The sequence below is a fragment of the Asterias amurensis genome, chromosome 13 (genome assembly GCF_032118995.1).
Source record: "Asterias amurensis chromosome 13, ASM3211899v1".
Taxonomy (NCBI): Eukaryota; Metazoa; Echinodermata; class Asteroidea; order Forcipulatida; family Asteriidae; genus Asterias; species Asterias amurensis.
In genome coordinates this window covers 6,186,140-6,209,210 of record NC_092660.1, presented here as the reverse complement: position 1 = coordinate 6,209,210, position 23,071 = coordinate 6,186,140, and the positions used below count along the sequence as shown (strand labels likewise).

Below are 23,071 nucleotides of genomic sequence, written 5' to 3'. Positions count from 1 at the left end.
TATACATGTGCAACTTTGATAGTACATGTACATATTTTACATATAACAACTCTTCAGTCATTTCTCAGAAGTACACCATACATGTGCTCAACTTCTAAAAGAGTTTGTGTAAATACTTTTTGAGAATCCCAGTCTGCTTAAATTCTCAAGTTAATTTTGAAGAAGCCTGTTTAAAATTGTCCAGTAGTAGGACTATCCTAATCAGGAAAGCTAGGCCATGTTCAGACATAAGGATGAAATTCTAGGATGATGGGATGGACTGGTATTTTTGTGAACAAATTTTTTTACTGACGCTGCGTCAGAAAATACTTTAAGATTGTGACACAAAAATGGTAACCAATTGCATTGGAGACTGTATACCTGCTGGTTGCTGCATTCATGGTGATTAAAACATGGATACCTTTGGGTCACACCAGATCTCTTTTGTCCCCTTTTATCATCTTAACCGAAATTAGGTTAATAATAATATGAATATTTATAATGCGTTGGTATTCATCAAAAAAATGCTCATGGCGCAGTAAACTGGGAAAAAATCAAATTAAGGAAATAACAACTATCTTAGAGAAAACAAAACATTACTTTATGGGCTGTACACTTGAGTGAACTACACTGTTTTGAGAGTTTCCTTAAAACTACTCAAAGAAGATATGTTGGGGATATTTTAAGGAAGTTTATTCCAAAGATGAGATCCAGCATTAGAGAATGATCGATCCCCAAGGTATTGTGAGTGAGAGAGACAACAAGCAAGGACAAACTTGAAGATCTAAGGCTCTTATGACACGCTTGCAGGTCTGGAGTTTGATCTTTGAAAGGGCAAGGCCATTTTCCTTTATCAAAGGGCACTTCCATTGGAAAATCTTAAAGTCAATGGGAAACTTTTGAAGGGGCACCAAGGCCGAGACCAGGGGCAGCGGAGGCCTTGGCTCTTGTGGCCTGTGTGTTTTTCCAGGCCTGGTTTAACTTAATTTGAACACATGCTTTTTTTAGTCTAAAAATGATAAAGATTAATAATTTGAAAATTTTGTAAACAGAGTCGTCTGATTTTCAAGGGCTGCGGAATGAAATTGTAATCTCTGTCTCTGACTGTGGAATTCATAATGAGTTGATAAAGTTTATCTGGATGTGGTTGTTTACTGTCAATCAATGTGACCTCCTAAAGCCTTGTTAATGTGTTTGTCTATTCCACCCAAAATGGGATTCCCTTTGAAGCTTGTTTGCACTAGCCTGTCAGTCTAGAGTGTCTAAAAGCAAACAATGGAGTGATGTACATGAGTTGATCCAGGAGGTCCAATTTCATTCCACCTTTTTAAAAGGATTTGGGTATTTTTTCGTAGGACATAAAACACAATGTCAACAAATTGAAGTTAAACTTACATGGTTGGAAGATAATGATAATAGAAAGCTTACCTTAAAATATAACTTGCTGAGGTGCTGTAGTTTTTGAAACATGAGTAGAACCATGTCACGATAGTAACTGGTAAATACGTTTTTACATGCTAGATTTGTGTTCGTCTCACTGAGACAAAAACATTTTCGTGACTTGTTTTGTTTGACCAATTTCTCAAACACTTCAGCACCTCAGCAGGTAATATTTTAACGGAAGCTTATATTGAGTAAAATATTTCTCAAATTGCTTTATACTATCAAAATCTGCTGTAGGCTTCTTTAATTTAAAGAATGATTACCAAGGTATACATTTCCTTTAAAGGCAGTGGACACTATTGGTATAATTACTCAAAATATTTATTAGCATAAATCCTTTCTTGGTAACGAGTAGTATTGATAGTATAAAACATTTTTAGTCGATAGTTGAGAGGTTGAGATAGTTGAGAGTATAAAACATTAAGAGAAACGGCTTTCCTCTGAAGTAATCTAGTTTTCGAGAAAGAAGTAATTTTTCATGAACTCGATTTCGAGACCTCAGATTTAGAATTTGATGTCTCGAAATCAAGCATCTGAAAGCACACAACTACGTACGACAAGGGTGTTTTTTTCTTTCATTAACATCTCGCTACCTCGACGACCGATTGAGCTTAAATTTTCACAGGTTTGTTATTTTATGCATATGTTAAGATACACCAAGTGAGAAGACTGGTCTTTGACAATTACCGATAGTGTCCAGTGTCTTTAAGCTATAAGAGAGTTACTGCTCGGTTTGCAATAAAGCACAAACTTGTAAATGCTGTTGGTTGCCATTTGCACGGTCTGACCTTTTGAAGTACATTCGCACAACATTAAGCATCCAACAAACCACTATTTCCATTGACATTGCTTCTTTAATACATACTTGGGAGAAATGTTGCTGGGAAAAGCTGATTAAAAATCCATTTCCAATAAGTCAAGTACGGTCTCTAGTGTAACATTTTGTAAATGGCGCTCTATCCGGGGAAATTTCAGCGGGAAATTGTGAACATTCATCATGCTTCTACATTCAGTGACACTCTGTCTGATATGTAGCGTGGGTAATTGTTTACAACCTCGTATTGTAATAACCTGCTTTTCGTATGAGTAGAATGTTTTGTATGAAATATGGTGCGTATGAAGTAATCAGGTTAGATGGAGAGGCTAGATTTCATTTTTTAAAGGATCTTGAGCGAAATGGTCTATTGATACATACAAGTATAACAGTTTTTTGTTATTATCATGTGTGGGGGATATATTGCCCCCGTGCGTGCCCCAGGCGATTGTGCCTTGGTGCCAATTGATATTTTGCAGTACACATTCCTAATTCACTTTTACCTGATGGAGCAGCTGCCCCAAGTTGCAATGGAAAAACCAGGACTGATACTTGACCGAGGAAATGAAGGCGATTGCCTCCAAGCCCGTAATAATTGCTATGGTGCCCTTAAAATGCTCTCACAGCAGAAATTTAGAATTCTTAAAGGGTGCCCTTTCCCAATAATAAAATGCCTTGGTGCCCTTGCCCTTTCAAAAGCATACAGGTCTGGAAAAACAGTCTTGCCCCTATAATAGAAATATCAAGCTACATTGTAGGTGCACATACATGATCACCTCTAACCACCACAAGAGGGTGCTCTTAAGAAAATACTACACCTGGGCCCAATTTCATGGCTCTGCTTACTGTAAGCACAGAATCGTCGCTTACGGAAGCAGGGAATTCTGTGCTTACGGCAAGCGTATTTCACGGGTTAGCGGCGAATTTGGGCTTCTGCGCGTGCGTACTCCACGTTACTAGGCATTCTACGCTTACAAGGCTAGCGACGAAATTCGGCGCTTGCACGTAAGCGGGGAATCGCGATCGTAAGCGCAGAATTCGGCGGTAAGCAGAGCCATGAAATTGGGCCCTGGTCAACCAGCAGCTTAGTCTCTACACTACTACAGTCAATATCTTTTGTCAGCTTGGCTAATTTGGATGTAAAGTTGATTCAGTCCATAGAATCAGTGGTCCTTTCAGAGGGGGGGGGGGGGGGGGGGGAGGGGGGGTACTCCAACACAGTTCATCTTGACGACCGCCATTGTCTTGGTCTCACTAAGAGCCATTCCAGGCTCCGTTAAATCCGTCTTTGGGCTTGTTGCAAAGGAAAGCCCACAATCCACACTCTCCTTTCATTACAAGTCAAGGGCTCGGACACCTGCAACAAAAAAAGCTACTCTCAAAGTTCATTGTCACTTGAACCTTCCCACTGATTGCTCCGATGTTTTCACCAGAGCACGTTCTGTTTGCTTGTGCCGTCCCTCTCTGAACGGTATACAGGAAGTTCGTACAAAAGCCTAACGTTCTCAGTCATTTCGATCGCTCTGCAGTGTCAACTTCCGAGTACAAAGATCAGTTTTTGGGGATGTGTCACTCAATGGGTCATGGTTGCAGAACGTGTTATTTTGTCTGTGTCACAGCAAAATTTATTACCCTATGATTGCTAGACAAATTTACTCCTGTAAAGTGTGTGTATTAGGTTTAAGGGGGGGGGGGGTGAATTTAACACAAATGTTTTGAAACATACAGTACATGTGCACTCAGTTCGAGTCAACAGACTGTATAGTATATCTTTCGAAGTGACCACATTTTTTGAACCCCACTCCCGTCTGTGGTGTCCCTTTTTAGCGTTGTAAAAAAGTTTTTTGAAATAGTGTTTTCTTTCAAAATATGTATAAAAAAAAAGCAGCCGCCTACCTTTGTAATCTTTTGGTTCCAGTCCAACCACGAAATCTCGTCCAAAATGAGAAATGCATTTCTTTAATTCAATGTAAATTTAGGAAATGGACCATCCGTTTGCTTAGCAACGGTCAGAATGCCATGACCAATACGGGACAAGCTGTCTGCAGATTTTTCACCCGAGTCAATTTGCGGTGACCCCGCGGTTTTCCCTCACCTAGAAACCCAAAAATTGTTTCCTGTTCAGGATAAAAGTGCTGAGGGTGCCCCATTAGTTGCTGCTTCTGAGCACGGACAGCCGTGGGCCTCTCAGCTAAAAATTGACTGCAACAACAATATTTGCTGTACTTCCCGGCGGGTTTAATACAATGTACATAATGATAAAAACGGGGGTTGGAGATTGTCAGATGGCGTAGTTTTATCAAAATAATAGAAAAAGGCAATGTGGAGTATTATGATAGGATTCGTCAAATTCACCATGTGGATTTGACTTCAAGGACTCATAAAGTTTTGACTATACATTGGGGATTTCAAAACGGCAAAATCTGAAGAGAATTTTAGCTCTCTGAATAAATCTGCTGCAGATAGAGTTTTTATTTTCTTCAGAAAACATACTGGCGCTGCAAGGGCTTATTGATCTACCCTTTTAACATGACTTGAAGCAAAAGTCAAAGGGCAGGCACAACATTGTAAGATTGAAAATACAAATGTGCACAGAGTTGCACACAACTTGGTATAAAGATGTTCCTGGTGGAAAACATCGCTTGAAATATTTTTTCCTGGATGCAATAGTTTTTGAGGGATGAGTACAACATCAATGGTGTGTGTATAAAGGGTGTTTGACAGATCGAGGACCGAAAACAAAGAACATTTTGATTTACAGAGTCTTTTCAAATGTATTTGTAAAACATATTTAGTGGTGAGGTTTACATCAACAGATAAACAGTGTTACTTTGACAGATAATAAATACTCAGGAAAATAATTGGGGGAGGGGATGGGGTGGGGGGGGGGGTAAATCATCAAAACCATTAAAGATGTTTAAACGCCTGTTTTGTTTGAAACACAGCTTGTTTTCTAGATTTGAATTGATGCAGACTAGTTCCAAAAAATAGGTTGAGGTTATGTGAAGTAAAGTAGAGGTTTGTTGGATACAGCCTTGGGTAAAGTGCCAGCCTGAAAAATGCAACAATATTTACGCTTCTTCAATCGTGTCTTGAAGACGGAGTACCTGCCGACTTAAATTTGATGCGCAAGCAATTAGACTGCAAGACACGCGTTTGCGTACATGTAGCAAGTGGAAAAATCTATCAATTAACGGAAGCTGGAGGCAGATCTACATCACGATTTGGCTGTTGTCCAAACTAGGTCAGAGTGATTTCACGAAGCTTTCCTCTTCCCATCTCCCAAGTGGTCGTCATCCATTTTCAGACGACTCGCTCGTTCGGGCACAAAGTCCGTCACTCTGTGATGCGATGCGTAGATTTATGTAGTAGTAGTAGTAGGGCCAGATGTCTTTTTTAGTGAGCTGATGTCTTCTTTAGTGAGCTGATGTCTTCTTTAGTGAGCTGATCTGGTTTTCATAATGTGCAACTTTCTCTCTCTACGTTATGAATGGGTGTGGAGCATAATGTGTCAGCCTCATTTTTAAGATTCTGAAGATGTATCTTCATCACGTTCTACATGTACAGTAGCTTTCAAACATAGTGTCCTGCTATTTTGTTGGCAGAAAAACGCCCCACTATGGGAAATTATATAATGAACATGGATTGATAGTTACTTTACTGAATCCTATAAAGGCAGTGGACACTATTGGTAATTACTCAAAATAATTATTAGCATAAAACCTTTCTTGGTGATAAGTAATGGGGAGAAGTTGATAGTATAAAACATTGTGAGAAACGGCTTCCTCTGAAGTGCCATAGTTTTCGAGAAATGAGTAATTTTCCACGAATTTGATTTCGAGACCTCAGATTTAGAACTTGAGGTCTCGAAATCAACCATCTAAACGCACACAACTTCGTGTTACAAGGGTGTTTTTTCTTTCATTATTATCTCGCAACTTCGATGACCGATTGAGCTCAAATTTTCACAAGTTCGTTATTTTATGCATATGTTGAGATACACCAACTGTGAAGGCTAGTCTTTGACAATTACCAATAGTGTCCACTGCCTCTAATGGGTTAAAAATCCTTGTTAATATATGCGAAAACACGTAGCCTACTGTATGTAAATGTAGGGAAAGGCATTGAATGTCATGAATACACAACCATCAACTACAAGTAATGCCCTATACTCATTTCATTATACTAGTTATTTCTTGACCAGTTCTTGACTGTCTTTGACTTTCATGTTTGTGATTCCCCTTTTTCACCAATATGGAAATAAATACAAAAATAAACTATAACATTCAAAAGTAATATCCACAAATGTGATCATTAAAACAATGAAGATAAAGGAATAGAAATATTCTCGATATTGTATATGCAATGAAACTGTCTAGATCTTCTGGCCTGATGAGTCATATTGGCTTGCAACCGACTTTACTTTTCACCTTTTAACGTTTACTTACAATCAGACAATTAAAGGCAGTGGACACTATTGGTAATTACTCAAAATAATTATTAGCGTAAAACCTTACTTGGTGACGAGTAATGGGGAGACGTTAGTATAAAACATTGTGAGAAACGGCTACCTCTGAAGTGATGTAGTTTTCGAGAAAGAAGTAAATTTTCCACAAATTTGTTTTTGAGACCTCAGATTTAAAATTTGAGGTCTTGAAATCAACCATCTAAAAGCACACAACTTCATGTGACAAGGGTGTTTTTCTTTTCATTATTATCTCGCAACTTCGACGACCAATTAGGCTCAAATTTTCACAGGTTTGTTATTTTATGCATATGTTGTGAAGGCCAGTCTTTGACAATTACCAATAGTGTCCACTGCCTTTAAGGATACTTACATGTAAGTAATATGTACATGTCATTTTTATCTTTGAAGAAGCAATGACTGAAAACCAGCTTTATTCAACTATTCATTTTGGAATGTGCAATTGGCATGGAATGGGATTTATTGAGGTGACCTTTAGAATGAAGTGAAAAGGAGAGAATTACGTTATTGTGAGTGGTTCAGGACATCGATTTTCTCCGACATTCCCGTCAGACAATCAACTGATCTCATTATGCTGTGTTTCGTCTTGGTGAAAAGAAAAAAGAAGGAAATTGGGAAAAGGGAATTAAATTGTTCTGAGTAAGGTGAATGATAATGGTGCCTGATCCTTGGGTTGGGGGGGGGGCTGAGAGTGGAATGGTGTGCATGATGTCACGGTTTTCATCAATGTCATAAAGCCTATAAGCACAAAAACATGCTAAGCACAGAAACATGCTAAGCACAAAAAAGAACAGAAACTTACAAGCCAAAATTGCATCGAGATTACTTGGTTGTGACTTGAGCCGCACTCAATACTTACCTTCTTAAAAATGTGAGAGTTAACATTTTTGGTTTATTAGTTTTTCACTTCCAAGCGTGGATGCGCTGCGTGAGTAGATCCTCTCCCTTTAACACAGATTTAACTGAAATCAAACAGCCGGTGCCTAGTCTCTCCCTCAATGTGTGAGGTGTTTAGGGAATGTGTGAGATTCAGTGCCTTAAAATGCACGGAAGCGAAAAGTTGTGATATGTTGTCGCCGTGGCGTGGAGGTCTCTTAGGCGCCATTTACAATTTCACTGATGCGTGTGGGCTGGCTCCTCCTGATTGAGACGTACATGTACAGCTCTACAAAATACAGGGCAAATTTCATGGCATCACATTGCTTTAGCTCAGCAAATGAAATAAAGTAAAGATAACGTCTAGTTTAGTTTAAGAACTATTATGCTTCCCAGAATCAGGTTACCAGCCCAAATTTAATTTCCTATGTATCTTAATCATGAACAGTATCCTGCTCACTCTTGGCTAAGCAGATGTGGCGTGTCATGGCTGAGCGGTTAAGAGCACTGGATTCCAGCTCTGGTGTTTGATCAGCAGGTTGTGGGTTCGAATTCCGGTTGTGACACTTGCTACGTAAAATTGGGGAGGTAGTGCTTTCTGCTTCGGATTGATGATACCCAAGCCTACATCCGTATGGACTGTAAAAAGGGGTAACCCTGTTTCAGCCCTAGGAGTAGGTGGCAATGGCCTCTGGAATAAAAAAATTGTAGCCCACACATTGGAGTGGCCTTCAGGCCTTGTGTGTCTGGCATAAAAAGTCAAATGAAAAAAAAAAATCATAACATTTGTAACATGTATGTTAGGAAGTGGCTCTGGTTGAAAACTTGTTTTAAAGGTGTGTCCACCAACTTTAATTGTTGCAAAGCAAAATAAAACTTGCCCCATTTTGCTTTGCTTTCCCTCCATTTGTGTGGTTGTGTTCAGGCTTGCAACTTTCAGCTGACTGGCTGATTTCCTCTTTCTTTTCTATACAAAAGTATAGTGTGATCGGCCATTTCCTCTTTTTTTTTGGCAATTAGAAATTTGCATGTCTGTGTGTTTGAGAGCAAAGTGGTGTGATTAACAGGTTCATTATGCTTCGCATTCATTAAGGTCCAATTAACCTAGAAATGAATTCCAAGTCAGCACAATTCCTCCTTCACAATTGATATGCATTTGGATCATGACCTAAATACGAAAGGTTAATTTCTAATTCATCGGAAAGTTCCGGATCTACCAAAGATTGATTCAATTAGACGGTTTGCGTGTTCCGAGAACCCTCGGGGATATTTCTGAGCGTGTTAGAACTATTTAAATCTCTATATCTGTCAAATAATAGACTTTGAGAAATGCAAATTTAGGGAAGAGATGTTTGGAAAAGTAACTGGACTAGAACTGGAAGGGATAATCTTATTTTAAATGACAAACCAATTTTTTTTTTTACAGATTACTATTCAGGCAAGAGAAACTTCCGACTTTTTCTTATCTGCATGATTACAGACTTGATTTGATTTTATGTCGGCATTTTGAATGAAATCGTTGTCAGTTTCTTTTGATGGTATCTTATTGATCTACTTCACAAAATCACAAGATTTTGTTCCAAATAATCTATAACTTTATGATCATTTGACCATATTTCTGCATCTCAAAGAGTTAGGATCAACATTACAGCCTCTTTCCCAAATGTAGGGTCTGTAGCCAGCCTATACACGTACATGTATGTCTTTTCTACATCATTGGTGTATGTGCCATTATACATATTAACAGTATGTATAAATTATGGGAAAAGGAAATCAGACACTAAAAATTTTTACATTTTTAATTTGTTGATAATGTAAAAAGTGTAGTTCGTAATAATGTGGCCAATTTTGCTTTTAAATGCTTTGAAAACCATGGGTAAATGTAGAATGGTAGACCATGCATATTCATAGAATAATCTCACAACCAAGTCTTGCAGGTAGATGACTCATTCTATGAAAGAAACACAAGTTTATGTACCATTTTAAAGGCAGTGGATACTATTGGTAATTACTCAAAATAATTTATCATCGAAAAACCTTTCTTGATTACGAGTAATGTGGAGAGGTTGATGGTATAAAACATTGTGAGAAACGGCTCCCTCTGAAGTGACGTAGTTTTCGAGAAAGAAGTAATTTTCCACGAGTTTGATTTCGAGACCTCATTTAGAATTTGAGGTCTCGAAATCAAGCATCAGAAAGCACACAACTTCGTATGACAAGGGTGTTTTTTCTTTCATTATTATCTCGCAACTTCGACGACCGATTGAGCTCAAATTTTCACAGGTTTGTTATTTTATGCATATGTTGAGATACACCAACTGTGAAGACTAGTCTTAGACAATTACCAATAGTATCCAGTGTCTTTAAAAAGAAGAAGAAAAGCATGAAAAATGTGTTAAAGTTATCTGAAATGGATCACCAGCTGGTGATTTTGTTTCGGCAGGCTAGCATTTCAGAAAGAAGTCCATGTACTTCTATGACTAATTGCTACCATTGATATCTTTCATCGTAACAAGGTTTACATGCTTTTACGTTGATAAGTCACAAAACAGCTTATGGGTGTCGACTGGTTTACCCATTGGGAATAGTTTTCCTTTTAGTTAAAAGTAAAATTGAACATGTACATGCAGGCTACATCATTTAATCAGTGGGTTATTTGCGAGTTAGATTTAAATAATGTCTGGTTATATGACTTGTTACATGCAAGTCAGAAAAATCTCACCTAAATTTGAATTCATCTGACTTACTATAGACAGAATTGTTATGTCACAGTATTTAGAGCAAGCTTTCGCATAATTTTTGGAGACTGCAAATACCGTACACAATTTTGGCAAACATACGGCACAAAGGTACCAGGGTTTGCTCATCTGGAGGATTTCTAACGAAAAAGCTTGCCCCCAAAAAACCAATCAATTGACAACGCAACTGCCTGACCTGTTTCTGTGGTCTGCAGATTCAATTTGAAGCAGTCACTTCTGACAGTATTCAAATCCAACTCGCGCATTTGACTTGCATGATGTATATTGGACACTATTTTGTTTGATATACAGTTTGGGTCGCTGCGATCTGAAAAACTGTTTGAGAAAAAGTACCCCCCCCCCCCCTTGTATTCCATGTGGTGGGATATCAAAAGGATTACTTGATAATTTGTAATGAGTTGTTCAACCAGAGTTCCTATACAAGTACATGTATGGTGTTTTCATTATGTTCATGCTAGATTAAATTCAACAAGCAGTCAACTGTCCTTAGATAAAGAATAGTTTTCAAATTCTCTCATTGATTTTGTTTTCTCTAAACCTTTTAACCTGCACTTTAAAATGGTCCAGTTTTGAGTATACACAATTGTTTCAACCACAGTTGTGTTTTGTACCCCTAGGTGCATCAGGTGGTATATGAGGTCTTGTTTGGATAGCCAGTCAGTAGAATGTCCCTTGACATGTTATGAACCTTTATATAGCTCTAGTTATAGCTTAATGTCAGTTTTGAAGATGTCATGGCTGGGTTCATAAAGCAACAATCATGATTGGATGACCCTTCACCTTGTTAAAATACTGACAGTCTGGTTGGGTTAAAGTACAGAAAAAAAAGAAAAAAGTTCACAGATTTACAAATACTTACAGGGTTTACAGAAGGTAGTGGTGAAAGACTTCTCTGGACTCAAATGGTCATCGAAGTTGCAAGAGAATAATTGAAGAAGAAACACTCTTGTCGCACAAGTTGTGTGCTTTCACTCAGATGTTGAAAAGCACTCCTACGTATTTCATTTGAAACATGGACAAGTGAAAAAGCTGATGCACAAGCTCTGGTATTGCTGGGAAGTCACTAAAGTTACTTAAGATTTTACCTTTCTCTGACTTCAGTTAATCCTTATTGTAACCTTTTTCCCCAAGTGTTTGTTCATTTACCTTGGAGATGTCTGCTAGTGTTGAAGAATAGGCTGACGCGCGCGATCTAGTCGTAGCTGTAGCCAAAGTCGCCGTTTTGGCACAGCCTTAGTTCCAAACTGTCCCTGACTCTTTCCAGACATGGATATTTGGTTTGTTTGATTTAAGATCTTGGAATGTACATAAAATTATATGGTTGTTTCATGGAGAACTATAACAGTGGAAGTTACTGTAAAGACTACATACTTACTTGTACAGTAGGTCTGCTTCTGTACATTTATGTGCATCTTTCAAGGTATTTGAAAAGGCCCTACTGACATTTTATCGACCATTTGTTCAACACATGGTTTTTTATGGTCCGGATTTTCAGCCGACAGCCCCATGTTTCTGGCGCTCCGATCCTCCCTAACCTACATGTGGATAGAATAATAGCAACCCTGATGTTACTCAAAACAAGAACCCTAGGTCCTTGACTTGGTTAACCTTTAAAACATTCACAGACTGCAATTTTCTTTTTCTTTCTCCAGCTTCTATTTTTTTTGCTTCTCCAGCTTCGATTTTTCCTTCAGGTGTGGGGAATATAGAAAATTTATACAGATAGCCTCGGAGATGCTTCGGTTTGCTCGCGGGTTGTTCACATTCCAGAGATCGTTTGGTTTCGGGAGTGAAGGAAAGAGGGGGAGGCATTTGACAACCAATTAGATTCCAACCGGAGGTTGGATTTTTAGCGGAGAGGGACGCAGTAGATTGTGTGTACGTGCTGTTACATCATTGCCTGGAGGTAGAATTGTGCAAATGCGCCTTTTTCCCCCTTCTTTTTTTAAAGGGTACACATGTAACTTCACCACCGGCTATGTATTTGATTTTTTGTTTATTTTACTATTATTATTTCTTTAGGGGGGAGGGGGTTTCTTTCAGAAAGCTTTAAATAACTCTGAACAAAAGATGAATACTGTACCCAAATATGGGTTAAAATAGCTCAATCTGTGACTTTCATGATTATTATTATTTTGTGTTTTTAACCGAAGGGTCTCAATGCAAAATGCAACCATTTTGCAAAAAGTGTTTTGCAACTTCATATTAAAAGGTTCACTCACATAGACTTCCATCAAGTTTAATGTATTTCAGGGCTGTAGTTTGGAATCCTTAAATCGGTAGCTTATTTTTGTTTGGTTGCTGTGTGTACTTAGGTGATTTGCAAATTACATAAACCATAATAAAGAGATTAACCTGCATTTTGGAAGATGAAGTAGAGTAGGAGGAGTTGAATTTAAGAACAAAAATGTCAGCATCGATGGAGCCAGATGTTAGAGGTGTGAGGATGGAAAAACGCCCTGAGGCATATTTCACTCTTGGGAAATCTTCGCGAAATCATGTTCATCTTTGTAAGTGCACAATTTTTGCAAGAGCATTAAGCATTGACGGAATTCAAATTTGAAAAGGAAAGAAGCAGTCAGACTACATGTATGCCGTAAAAAAAATAAATTGCCCCAAGCAGTCTTGCCTTAGCTCCTCTGCTTTATCACGAGGGAGTTGTTGGTGTTCTTGTTTTTCCCTTTTCGGTCGCAAACTCAGGGTGTATTTCCAACCGCGTTCAACGTACCAGTCAACTGGAAACTACCCTTTAATTTCCTTTAAGGGATCTGAGCGAGATATAATTATAAATGAACGAGACCCGAGGTCTTAGTGGAAGGGAGAGCGGTGCTCCTCACTACCGTCTTATAAATCCAAGAGCTTGACTGCAGAGAGGCTCGTTACAAAACCTCCATGATGATGTGGATAAATTTTGACAACGTTCCCGGAGCCACAAGTTGTTTTTTGCTTTGGCCTGCCGTCTCTTGTTTCATTTCCCAGGCGGGTTGGGACACTGAAGCGTGTGATACCTGAAGAGTGTTCGGGCGTCATTTCTCGGTCTGGCGGAGATTAATTTCAACTCTCCCGTATACTCACTGACTGGGTGCTATAAATACTCTATTTTGTAAAAGAAACTTTGATTATAAGTAAAGTAGGATTTGCAGTCAGCAAATTGTAAAAAAAAGAATTACATGAAACTCATGAGAAATGATAAGTTGCATTGATATCACTGAATGGAAATTGTTTGAAGCTTTTTGATGTAAAGAAGAGTGAAGTTGCTGACATATTTTATTCTTTTTTAAGTTGCAGTTCTTTCAGTTTATTTATGTATACATGTACATAAAAGACTTTTTTGTGTGAAAACGGTAATTTTACAAATATTATTTAAGTGTTATGGGAAATGATAAGTGGCATTGATATCAGTGAATGTAAAGTATTTTAAAGCTTTCTTGAGGTGAAGTATCCAGAGTAATGTTTCTGAAAGTTGAATTCCTTTCAGTTTATTTATGTTAAAACTTCTGGAAGTGCCTGATTTTGATCACGACCTTTGTGGTCACAACAATGACAGCATGTCAGAAAGCGTAAACCACTCCATTTTGGGTCCATTTTTGTCCCCATCAGTTACTGGGACGTGTTTGGCGTATGTGTAATTTTATTGCAGGTTTGATATCTTATCGTGATGTCAAAATCATTGGTCAAGGATGATTCTTAATAACTGAATGTTGGGTGCAATAATAAGCTACTGTAGAGTAGGGCAGACCCTATTGCTTCATTTTTGAAAGGGCAAAGGCACTAAGGCATATTCTCCTGGATAACTGTGTTCAAGGGCAACAAGGAAATGACCAGGGGGCATGGAGGCAGTTGCCCTTTTTGCCTCTGTGAAGTACATGTATCGGGCCTTTTCTTATAATGGACGGTGGACGGAGGTACGTGAGTTGTCAAATTCTTTTCAGAAGTACAGCCATTACTTTATTAAAATATTTTGTCAGGTACATGTACAGTGCAGATGACACTGGAACAACTAAAATTTCATTTCCAAACCATCCAAGGCATTCTGCCTGTGTCCATATCTGTTGCAGTTTTATTGTCAAATTGCTTTGAGATTTGTAATTTCAGCTTTGCATGTGGGAGCCGTTATTTCAACAAAATCATATTGTCCTCCTCCTCCTCCTGGGTGTCATTGGTTAGTTGAGGCTGTTTTGTTATCTATTTTTATTCATTACTGTTATGAGATATCATGCAGTCCCAGTTCTTAGTTAATTTGGTAAACCATAAATTTATTAGGCTTTATATTTTCATTCCCCCATTTCGTGCATAGAGCTTGGCCCAATTTCATAGAGGTGCTTAAGCACACAGAGTAAATAAGCACAACAAATTTATGCTTACCAGATTAAGGTTGCCAGCCAAAATGCAATGTCACATGTACAATTTGTGATTGGTATCCTGCTCATTTCTGCTTAGCAGACGAAGTCTACTCCATTCTCATGATTCAAGCGGTTCAAGAGACTTTCTGACTGGAAAAGGAAGCTCTTTGTTAGCATTGCTTGACTTAATTGACTTCCTTTATTAACAATCAAAACAAACCAGTGGGCAGGAAATACCGAGGAATAAATGGTATTTAGACCTCATGCATTCTCAAGGCCAAAATTGTTTTCTTAATGCATATGTATCGACTTAATAGGTTTCTCCTGACTGTGGGTCTTGAACTCCACTAATACATGCTTCATTTATTTATTGGTTTATTTATTGAATTGCGGAAGTGCAAGATTTTTTTTTAAACTATTTTATTTGTGCAGTTTGAGAGAACTTGTGAATTTGTTGTAAATTGGAAAATGGTGCTACATGTACATTGTATGTATAAGGAGTAGGTCTCATAAAGCCCAGTTCATACTTCCTGCGAATGCGAATGCGAAGTGAATTTGACGTCACACCCTCCTTTCGCAGCGATTATTCGCAAGGGAGTAGAGCAGAGTTCAACTGTTGCGAATTGTTCTTTGCGAATTTGTGACGTCAAGATTCGCTTCGCATTCGCATTCGCAGGAAGTATGAACCGGGCTTAACTCAGAGTCCCACATCCTTGCAGGAAATACTGAATGTTGAAGTGCCTTGAGCGTCACTGAGTGACGAATATGCCCGCTATATAAGAACCCCTTTTTATTGTATGAAGAGGAGGAACTTTGCTTTTACTTAGGTTTTCTGTTTATGTATGGCTGAACATCACATCTTATCTCAGTAACGTCTCAGTCTGTATTAATCATCCATTCATATATGAGACAGATGTGGCATTGATCTTGATGAGATTGCCATGATGCATCAAGTCAAACACATTCCAACGCAATTGCATATTAGCAGCGAGTGACATTTATAAAACATGGACAATAAGTCTGCGGAAGTAACTGTGTAGGCTGCTTGTATTATGTTTGGCAATCTGAAGACATGTCATGGTGAGGTAGCAATTGAAGTCATTCAAGTTAAAGACACTGGACACTATTGGTAATTGTCAAAGACTAGTCCTCTCACTTGGTGTATCTCAACATATGCACAAAACAACAAACCTGTGAAAATTTGAGCTCAATCGGTCATCGAAGTTGCGAGATATTAATGAAAGAAAAAAAAAAACGACCTTGTCACACGAAGTTGTGTGGTTCCAGAGGCTTGATTTCGAGACCTCAAATTCTAAATCTAAGGTCTCGAAATCAAATTCAAGGACAACTACTTCTTTATCGCAAACTACTTCACTTCAGAGGGAGCCGTTTCTCACAAAGTTTTATATTATCAACCTCTCCCCATTACTCGTAATCAAGAAAGGTTTTATTTATGATAATAATTATTTTGAGTAACTACCAATAGTGTCCACTGCCTTTAAGTAATGCATCCTTTGGAGGCAATTCTAGATTGCAAAACATTTGCTCTTTTATGTAAAGCGGTGCAAGCTTCCCGTAAGGCCCGACACTTCAATGAGCCAACAAAGGAAATTGCCTTTATGTCCCTGGTCATTGCCTTGGTGCCCTTCGAAAAGTTAACATTAAACATTGCCCTACCCTATAAAACAAGAATGATAATGGTGAAATTGTCTACCATTGAGGTTTCAGATTGAAACTCACCAAATGTTATTTTTATTTATTTTACTTTTAGTAAGTTTTTCTATGTTTTTAAAAACAATCCTGTGCGTGAATCCCCTTGAAATTGGTTGTGGGTGTTCTAAAAAAACCAAAAACAAAACCAAAAAGCAATTCCATTGGTCACAGTAACTCGATACTTGAGACTGATATGAGCATACACTGATCTCTATATTTTGTGCTTGATATCAAAGTGTTCAACCCTAATGAGGCAACCACAGACAGTGAAACTGGGTTATTATACAAGCCCTCCCACCATGAACCAACTCCCTGATCCATCAATTTCAACAAAGTCATTGCTCTTTTCGGGTGTCATAATATGATCCTGGAACAAAAGCCTGGGAAAGTGCACGTTCCTAATAAAGAATTGGCAGATACTATATTATAAGTTATCACACAAGCCCAAGTGGAATACGGAAAAATGTAGCGCTTCTGCGTCCCATATCCAACAAGGCCGAAGGCCGAGTTGGATATGGGACGCAGACGCGCTATATTTACCGTATTTCCACGAGCGCGCGTGTGATAACGGAGTTATCTCCAAGCAAACTTGGCGCATGACATAGAACACACAATACGCATGGTAGTGATATTAGCCATGCAATATAGGTTTTTATTACCACTCCATTCTGCCAATCTGATTGGAGGATTAGCGCGTACTTGAAGATATAGGGATTCATCACAGCAAGAATGGTTGCCAAGGTGTTTTTTTTGCAAGTAATTATTACAAGTTGTTACAGGCATGATATTCTTCTGCCTCGAGCTACCGGGCAACCTCGGTAGTCTAGTTGGTAAGACACTGCTCTAGAATTGCAAGGGTCGTGGGTTCGAATCCCACCCGAGTAACATGCCTGTGATATTTTGTTCACAGGACTCGGGGAAAGTACTGAGTATACAGTGCTAACACACATCGGTGTATGGGTAAATACCAAAAATTAATACATGATATTCTTTCTAAGTCTGGTTTCCGATTTGTTGGCCCTTTGAAAAACCAGAACAATTGTGATTAAATTGAGGTCTATTGAAACCTAGTTCATGTGGGTCAACCCTCATACTCGATAAAAGATTCGTGCTTTTTGTTCAAGGAGCAATATCATGTCTGTTAATACTTGTGATGCTGTGTATCATTGAATTTAAGGTAAACTAAAGCCCAAATCTGTTATGGTCCTGTTTTGATGTAACAAGTTTTTCTGTTTTCTTGCCCCAAATTTAATATTCTATCTTTGTGTGTTTTTCTTTTGTCCAGATGCTGCTGGCCAGGTCACAATATCAACAAGCACTGAAATGCTAATGAGGTAAAACTAAGCTCTCTTTCACAATGTTGTCTTCCATGTTTTTCTTGAACATTTTCCTTTTTACTGTGGATGTTATACATTGTTTATTTGTTTAAACTTTGATGTATTGATCAAGAGTGGTTCCGGAAGAAATTGCTTGGCAAAAAAAAAAAAAAGTTTTCTTCAAAGAAAAACATTCATTTGTGGATTTTTGATTTATGCATATTTTTGTTCTAGTCACATCCTTTAGATCCATACGAATATAAAAATTGCAATAAACAACTTTATAGCACTGAGCCAATGATTACACAAAAAGTTGTTCTCGTATTTTTAATGTGTTTTATGATCTGCAAACTTTGTCTGTTTACATACGTATTTGTACAGATATTTCTACCACGCTATATTTAGGAAGATAGTTTTCAGTTTAGAAAAGCAAATTTGATTAAAAAATGCACAATAGCCATTCATCCAAATCAATTTTCACAATATAATGGATGCACTTTGAAGCTGTTCAACTACGCAATTCTTTCAGATGCCTCAAGACTCATTGATTGAATATCTTCACAGTTTACTAAGCTTAAATTTGTTCAGCAAAGTCAGGGTTCGAGCTTGGGATTCTGATCAAATACATTCCGCACGGAGCTCGGGACTTTGTCAGAATTTGTTCAGAGAGATTTGTTTAAACAGAGTCTAGTTATTGAACTAGAGTGTTTGTTGACAAACATGGTGGGTTATGAACGAATTAGTTCCCCATTAGCGGACATCTTAAATGCTCATAAATCCAGAGGGGGCCGACTTGTCACACAGCACGATTGTAAATTTAATATTTGTACTAGATATGTGTATGTATTGGAATGATGATAAGCAAGTCGGTGTATTTGTATTATTTATCGTGTGCGTGTGGCCAAAAAACCCTGAATGGAAGGTATTGACTTTTTGGAACACGTAAAATGATTATGAGATGATAGTGACTTGCTTGTACCGGAGCACTTTATCTGAGCTGACAGTGTTTCCGCTAAATAATGAATTGAACGAGGTGGTAAAAAATTCAAATTGATGATTGAAGCTAAATTGAAGCAGTCTGACAAACTGAGAAGAATGCAACGCTCACACAAATTGAGAAACGTTTCCATCTTATACATCAGAGTCCTTGATCAATGAGGTCAAGGAAAAAGCTCTTAAAGGGGTTGGTTACTTTTTGTAACACAACACACAATGTCCATAGATTTACATAAAACTTACATGGTTTGAAGATATTGATGGAAGAAGGCTTTGCCTGAAGGGATGCTGCAGTGAATTAAAATAAAACAGTTAATGTTGCTGTCATTTATTTCTGATATATGTATTGAACATCAACAAATGTGTTTTGTTTATTCCCGACATTTCTGACTTGCGTAATGACCCTTTTGTGGATTGTTACCGCCCCTACCATCGACGTCACGTCGGGAATTCAAACATATCGTCGGCAAAAAGAGTCTGGTCCCTAACTACACGCGCCTAGGTACCAGGCTACACAGTGCACACATCTCTATATGCACACAGCCAGGGGGCCCGACGGCTCGGGTTACCGACATGACGTCACGTTTATGCAAACGTTTAATCTCTTGAAAACCATTTTTAAAATACTTGCGCATTTAATAAAAAAATAAAAAAATATTCAGGTTTAAAAAGTCATGTTTAATCCTTTAAATGAATAAAAAAACACTGCAGCCACCCTTTAAAATATTACTTGCTAAGGTGCTGTAGTTTTTGAGAAATTAGTGAAACATTTAATAAGTCACAAACATTATTTTAGCATGTAAAATGTATATTCGTGACATTTTGTTACCATTCCTCAAAAACTACAGCACCTCAGCAAGTAATATTTTCAGGGAAGCTTTCTACTATCATTTTCTTCAAACTGTAAATTTAATGCAAATCTGTGGACATTGTGTTTTGTGTGACAGAAAGTACCCCAATCCTTTAAAGGAAACTTATACATGTACCTCTGGTGTTTGGAACTGTTTGATTGTTTTAATCCCATGTAAATGAAGATATATACATGTATACAATAAAACTAATCTGTGAAATTTCATTTCATTTTGAAATATCTCTTAAAAAATCACAAAGGAAGCATAATCTGTAATTGGAATACACAATTTGAGAAATACTTTTGACTGACACTAACAGTAACGTTTCTCAGGTTCAAATTTTTGGGGGATGGAAACAAATAGCCTATATTTTTTCCATAACCACTTTACTTTGAAGTGAAACGGTTCTCAAAATGCCGTATACTATCGAAAGCTGCTGTACTTTAACAAAGTAAGTTTTTATTGGCATTAATTTTTCAGACGAGTTTTCAAATAGGCAGTGGTGCCCAGCTGAGCCATTATGAGGAAATTGTAAAACTACAGGAGCATTTCAAGGGCACCAAGGCAATGACCATGGGGCACGAAAGCAATTGCCATCGATGCCTCTGTGAAGAATCAGGCCTGATGTTTACTGTCAATGCCTTTTTAAAAAAAAACACAAATGAATCAACCTTGATCTCAAAAATTAAAACACAGAAAATACACAAATTGCGAATCCTGGTAAATCCACCCCATTATGTATTATCTTTCATTTTTCATAGGAAGGGCAACATACAATGTAACCCTTGACCCTAGCAATCATCCATCAGCATCCATCCTATCTGTGTCCCAGATGTTTTATGTTTACTTTTCCAATCAAATCAATTCACTGGTATGAATAAGATTGCTCTTGTGTCAACACGACGGACGGCGATAATTCCTATCTATCATTTTTTCCCTCTATGGGAGGAAATGTGGATGACACTTTGCTCCCATCAGCGGATATAATAACTGGTAATGAATGGTTTGGTGAGTTCTATGCTCCTCCCTGCTACACGGACTTGTGACCTGCGTGCACTGAAGGGGATTATGGCTCTGATTTCTGAGATGGGGGGGGGATAGGTTTTTTATTTTTGTGAGGAATCAGTTCCGGTGACTCTAATTGATGTGATTATAGATTGCCTTTTAGGATGAGGGTTGTGGTTTAGCTGTGGAATTATTAACAAGAATATTGGAGAGTTTGTGTCAAGAGATTCTTTTAGTTATTATCCGGCTGGATTGCTGAGTAGGCTGCTTCGTTTGCTGCTAGACTTTTCACTGTCACTATAATCGTAGGCCTGAAATCTTCCTCCCAAATGACTTATTAGGCCATGGTCAATACCAATGGGCTTCCCTTTCAGCCCTCAGATTAATACTGGGGTGGATTTCACAAAGGTAGTCCTAACTTAGGACTAGTCCTAGGCAATGCTAAGAGATAGGACCAGTCCTAAGTTAGGATGAGTTACTGGTCCTACTTTAGGACCAGTCCTATCTCTTAGCATTGCTTAGGACTAGTCCTAAGTTAGGACTACCTTTGTGAAATCGTCCCCAGACTTGGAGTTTTTGGGGCATGTGAACATTCTGTGCACGGACTGTGGTTTAGTTGAATCTGTGGGAAGCAAAGAAGCGGCCAGCTGGCCCTCTTGGACAGAACTGCCACTGTTCCTCAGATGTTGTAACCAGCTTGTGGCCAGTGGGATGGACTGGTGTTTAGAGATTTTTTACAAAGTATAATGAGGGGGGAGTTCCTGTGACCTGACCTCAACGTAAATGTGTGTTTTGGGATGTGATTTTGAGATGTGGTTAGTGAGTTTTGTGTACAGATGCAGTCTTAGGCAAGGCAAGGTTTTTTTGTGGTGGGGAGGGGGGGGGGGTGTAAGTTGATGATGTGTCGACTACCACCACTTGATGGACTACCTCTATTTTTTTTATATATTTTTTGTTTTTTTAAAACAATTTTAAAAACAGCTGCCAGTATATATGGAGCTCCCATTATTCAATAAAGTTAAAGCGGCAAACTTGTTTTTGCAAATTAAGGACAAATCACTCAAAATGACTATAGATTTAAAGTCTGGATGTCCTCGTTCGTGCTACTTGATTTAGTACTTGAATCGACTTCCCCCAGCGTTTTCTGGCACAGTTGGCTCAACAAGAATATTACGCCACAGCACAGTGTCAAACTTAGCAAGGTACAATGAATTCATAATTCGGCATACTTGTATCTGTCGTAAAAACAATGAGCAAATATCATCCTACATGGGAGCCATTGATGGATTGATACTTGCACTTTATTAAGAGGTCATTTATTATCATCAAAATAACCTCCTCTCGCACCCAAGCATCACAGGTCACTCTACCCTGGCAGGCCTTGCTCTTAAGCTTTTTGTTAAGTAACCGAACTGGGCTAATAATAAACTCTGGGTTTAACCCCCCCCCCCCCCCCCCCCCCCCGAAGAGTTAGTAGCCCTGATTTTAAACAATTGTCATAAATGTATCTTTCTGATGCATTATTGAGTTCTGAGTTAAAAACGTATTATTCACCTCTGAATGGAAGATATATGAGCATGTTAAAAGAAGAAGGTTGCACAGCTTTAAGTATCCAGCGTGGAAAGTTGAGAGGTGGTGTTTACTAGCCTGTAGCAGTTTTCACTAATGTACTCCAGGCTACTGTTAGGGGCAAGCCCTGTCTGGCTTAGCTAGGTCAATGAAGGGCAACAGTCAATTGTTATAATCAATTACAGTTCTGATATTCCACATCTGTAAGATGAGCATAAAAAAGTTTGACGTTTAAGAGCAACCAATGTTGAACCATCCTGACCAAATGATCCCAATATTTATCAGCAGATCACACCCACTGCCGATTTACTTTGAGGTCCCCATCCAAGTACCACAATTTAATTGAGATGATGACAAAACAAGGAGGAGAGGGGGGGGGGGGGTGGGTAACCTCCTGATAGGACTTTGTGGGTTTCTTTTTGTTTATTTGTGCAGCACAAACTGCTGACTTTGAACGCTCCTTGAGTCATCATGACATCTCACTGTCAAGGCATTCCTGTGGGTAGACAACCTGTTTACAAATTGACGTCTTATTTTGATGGATTATTAATGGCTTCTCTTGACACATGGTGTTTGAAATTGTTTTAAGGGTTGACGGAGGACTTGTTTAATGGTCTTTGTGTAGATTAGTCCAAATCTTGCTGCACTGAGGAAAACTTTGTTCTTGCCCTCTGTAACTTGATCGTTACTTATCTGTGTATAACAACTGCTATAAAAATAGTTGGCCCAGGTCGTTGATTACATAGAAATGAAAATGTTTTGAGTGAATCATTCATCCTATTGCTGTTATGAAATGAAAGATTTAGAGTTACCATAATAAATTATTGTCTCAAATAATCTGCAATGTGCGTGTTAACGACATGCTGTTTGTCAGTTCAAGTTTTTATTGTGTTGATGTGTTATAAGCCATTGAATGGGGGG

The 23,071-nt window shown here is 38.3% G+C and overlaps 1 protein-coding gene across 2 annotated transcripts in view; it reads left to right on the top strand.

The window, feature by feature from the left end:
• LOC139946036 (inactive tyrosine-protein kinase transmembrane receptor ROR1-like) overlaps nucleotides 1-23,071 on the top strand; it is a 114,466-nt gene that overhangs the window by 61,665 nt on the left and 29,730 nt on the right. For both annotated transcript variants that reach the window (XM_071943619.1, XM_071943618.1), the window contains exon 2: nucleotides 17,699-17,747. In XM_071943619.1, coding sequence (XP_071799720.1) covers nucleotides 17,699-17,747 — 49 coding nt within the window. The remainder of the gene's footprint in view (nucleotides 1-17,698; nucleotides 17,748-23,071) is intronic.